Source organism: Nilaparvata lugens, chromosome 7 (genome assembly GCF_014356525.2).
Source record: "Nilaparvata lugens isolate BPH chromosome 7, ASM1435652v1, whole genome shotgun sequence".
Lineage (NCBI taxonomy): Eukaryota > Metazoa > Arthropoda > Insecta > Hemiptera > Delphacidae > Nilaparvata > Nilaparvata lugens.
The window spans coordinates 34,933,699-34,944,612 of NC_052510.1; the positions used below are offsets into that span (position 1 = coordinate 34,933,699).

The 10,914-nt window shown below is 33.3% G+C and overlaps 1 protein-coding gene across 1 annotated transcript in view; it reads left to right on the forward strand.

Annotated features, from left to right (window-relative positions):
* Positions 1-9,706, forward strand: part of LOC111051499 (cullin-5) — a 47,676-nt gene extending 37,970 nt beyond the window's left edge. Inside the window, exons 11-16 of the mRNA XM_039432620.1 lie at positions 700-830; positions 1,338-1,510; positions 3,219-3,380; positions 4,202-4,320; positions 6,475-6,598; positions 7,968-9,706. Of these exons, the coding sequence (XP_039288554.1) occupies positions 700-830; positions 1,338-1,510; positions 3,219-3,380; positions 4,202-4,320; positions 6,475-6,598; positions 7,968-8,162 (904 nt within the window). The 3' untranslated portion in view covers positions 8,163-9,706. The remainder of the gene's footprint in view (positions 1-699; positions 831-1,337; positions 1,511-3,218; positions 3,381-4,201; positions 4,321-6,474; positions 6,599-7,967) is intronic.
* Positions 9,707-10,914: the final 1,208 nt, after the last annotated feature.

Genomic DNA, 10,914 nt, shown 5'->3' on the forward strand with positions numbered 1-10,914 from the left:
GTAATATGAGTACAAAATTCCAGCTTTCCAGTGGTTCTAAATCTACATCAGAGTTTGGTTATACCACGAACAAGCTTGCTGGTATTTACAACTTAAAAACTAAATCTGCATAAAAAAGGCATAGAAATACGTAATGACATGCCTAGATAGGATAGTAATAATCCGTTATAATTCATAAACTAGTTCTATTCTCTCTGGGAACTTCATAAGGTGTTTCTATGCATCTATACAGATTTCATTTCTATCTGTGAGTTGAAATTTCATTTCTTTCATTACCCACGATCAAGTATATACAACCTAAAAGTGTGTAATAACTATTCCACTTAACGAGAACGCAAATTGAATAGTGTAATTCAAACAATAATCATCGAAATAAGTTGAACAAGAAAGGCCATGTGGGGTCGGATGCGACCCCGTTCTTGACACCTAACATTGAAATTGGCGATAGTAAAAAAAGTTTACGTATCACGTACGTAAGCTCTGGTCTGTGTCTGGAGAAATACTGAAGGAAAGGTTACATGGAAGGGGTTGCGTTTCCTCCACCAACATGCCCACAAACCGATAAGCAATGGCGCCTGGGGTCGGATACGACCCAACGTGGTACTAGGAGGGTTAATTATCTTATTCTATTTGAATATTTTTGACCCTGAATACTCAAGAGTACGGTAATTGAAAAAAACTAAATTTGAATAATTGCAGGCTAAGAGAAGTGGGTATGCCAGCTGATTATGTAAATAAACTAGCAAGGATGTTCCAAGATGTAAAAGTCAGTGAAGATCTTAACCAGCAATTCAAGGAGACCTACAGAAGTTGTAAAGGAAGTATAGCAGGTTAGTATTATTTACAGTGTTGAGTTATGCAATTTTTTTTGCAAGCTTCGCATTCTCTTATTTTCTTAAGAGATTATGAAATAAGGATTTTTTTAACAGTCAATTACTTGAATTTCGGTACATTGCATGGATTTAAATCGATAGTTGAACATTATCGACGTCGACTTTGATAATTTTGATTCAAACTATCTGAATTAATTTACCGTATCGTTTAATTGAAACTATGTCCAATATTACTGTGTTTGAAACTCAGAAATTATGCAGAAATTGAAGCACACATCCAGCCCAATCCAGTGCCATCAATTTTAAGAAGGCTATATAATATCTACCAATTAGTTATTGGATGTGATCTTCTAATAGGCTCCAATCATAGTTATGCTAACATAGTGTTACTTTTTTCAAAGAATGTTGCCCAACTGACAACAGGGCTTTCTTCATTGCTGTAGTAGCTCATTCATCTATAATTTTTATCATTATTATTCATTAATTATTTTTTTATACTTTCAGATTCTATAAATATAAAAATACTCAATGCTGGTGCTTGGGCTCGCGGCAGTGAGAGAGTGACAGTGTCTCTCCCTTTAGAATTAGAAGATTATATTCCAGAAGTAGAAGATTTCTATAAGAAAAAACATAGTGGGCGAAAACTTCAATGGTATCATCACATGTCGAATGGAACGGTATGTTGAAAAAATATTTTCTTGTTTGATAAAGAACCAATGTACTGAAATTGTTGGAAAGGCTAGAACTATGTCTCTTAAGTAGGCAGTTATTCTGTCGAAAACCTTTCCGTGTCTAACTGAAGTCAATAAGTCAAAACTGAAGTCACACCAAGCTGGACACAAACGGACATAATGACCGCTTTGACCAAGTAGGGAGGTTTTAGCATTGGAGTAAATGAGACCATGTCAACACCAGGCGCATCCCCACATTTTGTATATGCGCAGTGCATTTTTTGTCCAAATGTGTCGTGTCCGGCCGGCCTGGTGTAACATCGCCCTAAACAGTCAACAATTGGGTAGATTTGCTTGAAAAATGAGGTGAATGATAATTAATATGGATAATGCTACATAAAAGGAATTCCAACACACATATCTATTACATTACTTTCTGAGTACTATAGTTGTCAATATGATATTGTGGTAGTTATCCATACTGAATAGAAAGTCTAGATATTGTTCAAAAACAGATTTATCAAAAATAGAGGTTTCGGTTGTTACACTATCATCAATCCAGTAGTGATGATATTTTCTAGCAGTGAAAATATAGATATGATAATATAATATTATATAGAGATGATAACTTTTTCTAGTAGTGAAACATTTGCCGAATTTAAAGTGATGACAGTACGTCAAATTTATATAAAGAAACTTCTCTACTATGCATGGATGAGGAAGGATGAATTTACAGTGAATAATAACGTTTCTATGTATAACCTGAGAGTTACATCTCATAACATTCATAATATTAACTATTCAGATTTGACAATAGTGCGAAGACAATAATTGGGGTATCTTAGCTCAAAAATAATAAATATCATGCCAAATGCATTGTCAGAATCTCTAATAGGGGTAGACAGAGGATGGAACAGATAAATAAGTGGGTGATACAAAAATGTTTTTTCGTCATCAGTCAAATATTATAATTACTAGTAATTAGTTGTTAACTTCGATTTTTTGTAGCTTTGATTAGTAGTAAATAAATTTTTATATTGTCTAAACAGCTGATACTCTCACTCAGCGGTCAGGGTTTTGCCCTTGCTGGGTGGTGCCATGTAATTTTAATTTATTTGTAAAATAGCATAATATTATAATCTAGAATATTTATTTTGTAAGTTTTTTTATTTTGTATTTTGTTTTTATGGGCAATAAGGATGTTTGAAAAAAAATCTCTGATAAAACTAAAAGTTGAGAGCAGCAGTATTTATACTAACGGCTGAGCACCGCTATTGGTCGAAGCCGTATCAAGGTGAACGTCTGTCATTGGCCTAGGCAAGCCCCTCCCCAATTCGCCATCCAGTCCAAAATGGCGGTTCAAACAGCAAACTCAGCGATGGAAAATTAATAAATATTTGCATTTTATGAAAGAAATATACGAAATCAATAGAAAAATGTTACAGAAACATGGAAAACCACATTATTTACAAATAGAAAACCAATTTGTTACATTATTTTCATATTCTTTTGTTTTCCATATTTCTGTAAAATTTTTCTATCATTTCGTGAAGTGTAACTATTTAATTACTTTTCATTGCAGTGTTCGCTGTTTGAACCGCTAATCATTTTTTATTCATTCATAAATGCACTTGTAATTAAAATTATCGGCAGAGAAATTGATTTATTATAATTAATGTTGTTGATTTATTTTTGAAACCTTTGTCATTTGTAGATAACATTTGCAAACGCAGTGGGAAGGTTTGACGTTGATGTAACAACATTTCAAATGGCTGTTTTATTTGCTTGGAACCAAAGACCTCATGATCGTATTACGTATGAAAACCTACGATTAGCTACAGAACTACCTGATCCAGAACTCAGAAGAACTCTATGGGTGAGACTTATTTCCATAACATTGATACTGAGAGTATAATAATAATAACATCGAGTGACCTGGCTGTCTCAGGTCTGGTGTCAAAGCTTTAAGGTCTCATCTGATCAATTTCAGGGCCACTGACATGACCTAACGACTGCTTTTTAGGCAGCTGGGACCGACGATTAACGTGTCCATCTGAAACACGGGAGTGACCCGATAAATCGGGATTTGAACCCGGGCCTACTCCTCATACTGAGAGTAATAGTAACAGTATAGTGATACTGATTTTGTTGATACTAGTTTTATTGATTTCTTAATCTTCAAATGAATTGATCAAATCTTCAAATGCAGAACTATTGAATCGTCACAATTATTGACAGATGAAAAACGGTTGTGAAAGCTTTTTTACACAACAAAGTGTATGAAGGTTGGCTTGATGGGCAGATATTGTGATGTAAATTCTGAATTCTTTCCAAATCAGATTTAAAATTGTTATTCAAGAACTTTTTATGAATATCGGTTGTATCAACTTGAAATATCCTGTTTATTTTATCAGTATTGATAAATTTTATTGATTATAATATTTATTGGCTATTGATATCATTGTTAAAAGAAAGACAGCTTCTTTTATTTATTGAGTATTCCGCTTATTCTTGTGCAACTGAGTCAAGCATTAGACAGAATATACTTACTGATATAATTGTTTGCTCCTGTACCCAACTTTCATCACACCTTTCTGATAACTTACAATTTGTGATGGCGTTTTTTTTTCAATTACACTCGTAGTTTGTGTAATGTTGTTTGCGCTTGTGATTTACATTTGTTTATTTATTTTTCAGTCTTTAGCTGCATTTCCAAAATTGAAAAAACAAGTTATCTTGTATACACCGGAAGTGCAATCGCCAAAGGACTTTGATGAGCACACATCATTCTGGGTTAATCAAGAGTTTGCTCTTGTGTAAGTATTGAGTTTAGAATCTGTTTCAAGTTTATTTGGTCTTACTTGCTGATAAACAATCAACATTCCTATGGAATGAATCTATAGATACATGCATTTTGTGAAATATTTCAGAAGTGATTGTAAGAATGAATAATCGAATAATTTGTATTTTTGTTTCATAAAATTTATGTCGCTCACTCAGCCTTAATATTTAATATCAAGGCTAAGTGAGCGATTAAAAAAAACTTTTTACTGGTTATATTTTTAAAGTTTCTCGATTTGGATGCTATCAAGTTATCAAAATAGAAAATTTCTCCCAGGAAAAACTTATTTATCCGCTTATTATTTTTTGAAATATGAGCCCTAAAGTTGAAATTTTTCAAACATATCATTTAAAATTCGGTAAGAAATAGATTCATGGAAATTTGAGAATAAATTCTTCATGATATTGTTGATTGAATGAATAATTCGTTTTTTAAAGAGTTGATAAAATAATCCATTATTGTTAGCGGTAGTCTTCAACAGATTAGGAAACTTATCAAGATATATATTTTATTAAATTCTTGCAAACCATATACTCCAATAATATTTATTGATCTGCTTTGCTGTAGGGAAATCTTAACATACACAAAGAGATATCGAAAGAGATATAATTTGAGTTAGGAATGTGTTGACATTGCAATTCAAGAGACACAAATACCTGCTGCCTCCTGCTCATGGTTACATTTAGCATATCTACAATACACATCAATCGAATACAAATCCAACTTATTTTCATCTTTCCATATTTCGGTGATTATTATAAATTGTGGCCTCTTTTGCAAGCACTCTAATTTTATTAAAAATAAATCTAAATTTCTCCTCACACTTGGAATATTCTGCCGAATTACTATTACACCATTATTTAAAATATTATTAAAACTAAAGTCTATCGCAATGTTCTACGAACAGTCTATTATTCTATCAGAACAGTCTACTTCATCTTTTGCAGATGTTGGTGTGTCTCGATTAATAGTACCTTTGACTTTTCATTCTTGCTGGCGAACACCCTTCCGTTACGAATCCATATGAATCTGTAGCCTCCTTCCTTCATCAGCTTCCGCGCCGCCATAGCAAGTTCCTTCCGCTCCGGGCTCAAGCACTCATTCGGATAAATGAGTGAGTTGTCATCTCGGCCCAAGTCCTTGGTTGAGAATTTACGCATTTCTTTTCTCCTCCTATAGTAAGGCTTCTTTGTCGATTCTTCTGGTTAACTTGACAATGATTGCAAAGATCGGATATGGGATGGTTTAGTGCCTTGCTCACAGAGTTCACAATATCCTTTACGTTTCCGTTGTTGTGTGCATCGGATCTCGAAATAATTTTTCCTAGTATACTGCTCCAACTCCCACACTCTCTTCTGTAAGCTCTTATTATTTTCTTTCAGGAATGCTATTTCACGCTCCTGACACTCACTTTTTTGAAATAGGCATCAAGACGCTTTTCCTAATCTTCCATATTGTTTACTATGTTGGCAACACCCTCATGACATAACTCTATTGATTTTCCTATCACCGCTTCAAGTTTTTCCATACTGGGACTCGTCTTCGCCTCAATCGCTTCCATCCATCAATCCACCAGCATATTAGTAGTTATCTCGTCGATGAAGATTTTTTATGATCGCTACATTTATAACACGTTCACTACTTATCATCCCCATTCACATTGAGGAGTTTCGGATCGTCCTCCCTCTCACGCATTTCGCATGAAACCTTGCAACTGATACAGCTTGGGAATTAGTTACAATGATTCATGGCACTCGCTACACGACACACTGATAATCTAACTTTTCAATTAGTTAATGAGTTTTATTGCAAACGAAATTATTCATCTCTCTAATAGCTGAATTCCAATTCAAACCAATAGATGGAGCTTCAAACTATTATTAGTTATCTGTATATAAAAAACTCGTTAAAAAGTGTAATATCTAACTGCAAATGGTCTACATTTTACAAATGGGAATCATTTTGACAGTTTTTTTTTATTGGAAAGGAATCAGATTAGGACAGAAGCCTGCTTCTCTTTCTACTGTGTAACTTGAGTATTCTCAATAAACATTGATCCTTTCATTCATTATATAACATTAAATTTCAAGCTTTTTCTCAAAATTGACCAATAATTTCTTACTCTTAGGAAAAATGGTAAGATACAAAAACGAGGAAAGATAAATCTAGTGGGCCGACTTCAACTTTCAACAGAAAGAAGTAAAGAAGAAGATAACGAAAGCATAGTTCAACTAAGGATATTGCGAGTACAGGTACGTCATTCATCATCCATTTTTATCCATTTTTTATCTGCTTTTAAAAGTAAATTATTTAATTAAGATTTGCATGTAGGTAAAATAGCTTCTCTAGTAGGCCTATCATAGTTTGGACAACTCTTCTTGAAATCACAAGTTTTCTAGCAGCTTTTGTAGTTTGTCAAAAATGTTCGAATAAAGTATATATATATATATATATATATATATATATATATATATATATATATTATCTATGACTTGAAAATCCTTCAAGAGTGGTGCACAATAAATAGAATGAGAGTAAACGTTGCAAAGACAAAATATATCAATTTCGATTTTAAGGCATTCATTTTTGCAGGCCCAATTATATATCATACACAAAATTGTGACAATTTTATTCTTATTTTTATTATTTATTATTTAAGTTGATAATGTTTTTACCTTGTTAATTATACTTTGATTATCTGATCACACAACTGGATACGTGATCAGTATAATTTCCAAGATACTATTTAATTTCTACTTTTGTAATTTGTAATTTGAGGAGGAAATAAATTCATTTATTCATTCATTTATTCATATATATATACTGTATTATCTGAATGTAGTTGCATCTTGAAATATCTATTCAACTATAATATTTATATTATATATTTAATATTTTCTAATTTAAATTTATAAATATAAATGACAGTGAAATTACGGGTAACCAGTGTTCAATTTCCATTCTTCATAAGCATTCACTTTTGCCTGACTATAATCATGATTTTTTTTAAATTGCATCTTTTAAGTCCAAAAGGTCAATTGGCACTTGCTCACTATCCAACTTTAGTCCGTGGTCCGTGCAAACCTTAGTTTGTAACACGGAGATATATGGCCAATGTTATTTCAATAGAACAATAGGAGCACATGTGCACATGTTTCGCACAGACCTAAGATTTTTCACTCTCTCTCTCACACAATTATTTCACAGGCTCTTTGGAATCTCTGTAATCTGACAGCGCTGTACTCCATAAGACTAATGCTGCAAACTAAGGTTTGCACAGAGTATAGTCTAAGATTTATTACTTTTAACATGAAGAGGGGAAACAGATTTCACCTTCCACATTTTCAAGCATGGACAGAGTAGTGGAGTAACACTGAACCAGTATCAACTAGAATCGGCTATTATATAGTAAACTCGCCACATTTAATCTAGTAATATACCATTTTCTGATGCATAATTATCACTCTTGGATTGAACTGAGTGGGTCTTGTCCTGTCGAATGGGATTGCCCTCTAACTATTACAACATAACTATATTTCGAAGAATGGTATACATTAGAAAATAGTCTAATATATCGATCGATCTACAACATTAGATTAATACTTTGTTTTGTTATTACAGGAGGCGATAATTAAGATACTTAAAATGAGGAAGCGAATAACAAACGTTCAGCTGCAGACTGAGCTGATCGATATTCTAAAGAACATGTTTTTGCCGAGCAAAAAGATGATCAAAGAGCAAATCGAGTGGCTGATCGAGCATAAGTACATGCGACGGGATGAGGACGACATCAACACATTCATCTACATGGCATGATTGCTGTGGACTCGATTCGTTTGGCCAGCTTTATTGGCAGCTATCACTGTCACGTGACATATGCACATGACACGGCTACTAATCGTTCCTAAAGATGATGATGATGATGATAATTGTCGTCGCAAGAAAACAATGCCTGTCAAGTGTGTGAGATTGGTCGTTTTGTGAAATGATCTAAACAGTCGCTGATTGCTACACTGGACCAGTTACTCGACTAAATTTTATAGAACGTTTCTTATTTTCTGCATAGAAGTGTGATGTATTCATTCATCTAGTGATGTATATTATATTGATTGACATCAACACAATGAGAGAGGATTCAACTGGCATTCGCCTCAAACAACATTTACCAGTTTTCAGATGCAAATTAATGAGAAATTGTATGTGTTAAAATGCTAATGAATTAATTATTATTATTATTAAACGATAATCCAAAGTTAAATGCTGTTAACCCTGAAAATTTCTGCAAAAGTGATTGTAGGGTTTACAGCTAGAAGGAAATTCGATTAGTGCTACTATCCAAAAATTATATGTCATCGCGGTAATCGAACCCGGTACCTCCTAATTGAAATGGGCAAATAACAACTTGCAATTAGGAGGTACCGGGTACGATTCCCGGGCTGGCAAATAATTTCTGGATAGTACCTCATCGAATTTCCTTCCAGCTGTTTACCCTGTAGTCAATATTTGCAGTAGCAGGAGTCTTTGGGGTGGCTTACAGCATTTAACCTTGGTTTTTTTTCAATAATATTTATTTATCAGTTTCCCAAATTTGAAATGAACAGACTAGAGGTCATGTTATTTCACCTTTTAAGCCCTTATTTGCAATGAATTGCTGCTTTGGGCATAAATAGAATAGCACAGTTTTTTATGGGAGTGTTCATACATGTCATTCTGGCAATGTGTGAACACACTTATTTGAGTCATTGGGCTAATGCTATTCTTTCTGTACAGAAGAGCACTAATTCTTTAGAAAGCAGGGCTTTTTTAAGTCTGTAACATGCATCATAGTCCAGTCAATATAGACATAAAAAAGGGAGTGTGCTTGCAATGTACAATGTAGTTATGATTTTCTAATATATTATTTGGATACATGAGAGAAGTCCAGAACCAATTTTTTCCTTCAAATTTCCTTGTGCTAGATACAGTGGCCCAAAAACCTAGTATTTTCTGTTTATTTTCCAGTTTTCAGCCATTTCCGCCAAATCCAGTAATCGGACACAAAAATTTGCTCTCGCCTTATTTTAGATTATAAAATTCTGCATACAATGAGATCATTCGGAACTGTCTATCTTCAATTCCATTAATTAATATACAAACAAGCAATCTAATCAATAATATGTACATAATATTCAAAAATAAAATAGGCCTATATGAAATTTACTACAAATATAAATAAATAGCATTTTTTTCGGAAATTAACCTACTCAACTATGGGGAAACCCATGTACTAGAGTACCAAGTCCAATGAGTACTAAGTTATAATTTTTTCAAAAATGAGTAAAATTTTAAGAAAAAATCAACTTTAATGAATTTTAGTTTTTGATCAACAATATCTTCCGATTGTTACCATTCAGATGTATAATTCAAAATCCCTCTTGGCGTATTTTTGTGCTCTACAATCTGAGATCAGGTAGAGCGCTCTATCTCCTTTAGATTTCCAAGTACACCTGACAACAATGCTCCTTGTATTGTGAAACACCTCATTTTTAGCTTCAACCATCATCACCAAGTACATTGTCTCACATTGATATTTCGCACAATAACTCATGAGAACCATTTAATATTTTGTTTCTTAGATAAATCAGAAACCGTTGGTTTTACAATCAATTTACAGGAATAATTTTACAAATAAATTTAAATAAAATTGCCTATCGATTGGTAACACCTAAAATCGCTTACTATTAACATACAATGCAAATAGAGATTTTTGCATCATTGAGGCGACTCTTAACTACTACCTCCGTAAACAAAGCCATAGTGCATTCTGGTGACATCAGCACAGGTAGGGCTCCTAGACCAATCAAAATTTGTTGATTTCAGCTGATCTATATCAGCTAGTGTTTTTATTGGTATAGGATCCCTACCCGTGCCGACGTTACCATCAACCACCTGTCATGCACTATGGCTTTGTTTACGGAGGTAGTGCTCTATCAGCATGTCTTGGTTTGCACTGACAACAAACTTTCAGTGGTCACCTATCAGTAAAGCTGCCATATCTCTGTTGATATGGTCCAATCTTAACAACTCTGGTACCAATCAATAGGCAATTAAATTTACTAAAAAAAGTTGTTCTTGTAATTTTATTGTAAAACGGTTTCAGAGTTATCTAAGAAACAACATTTTAAATGGCCGCCATTTTGTTTTATGAATTTGAAAATTATAATTTTTTGTAACTTGGTCTTGTTGTTTATAAATGATTGTGCAAAGTTTCAATTTCATATGTTCAACGATTATTTAGAGAAAATAATGCCCTAGAGTATTGGTAGGGAGTTCATAAACACTGTGTATATGTGTATATTGCAAGCACCAATGTATAATAATATAGGCCTAATGACTGGACGACTATCAATAGACTGCTTTGAAAATGGCCACATCAGTTTAAATGAATAGGTAATGAAAGTGTTGTATTATTGCATTAACTGGTGTTAACATAAAATAACGAAATGCTTGTGTTCTGCAAAGAGACATTTGAGTTGATATTCCTTTTTATTGTTCAACTATCAACAGTAGAATTGGCGACATGGTGTTT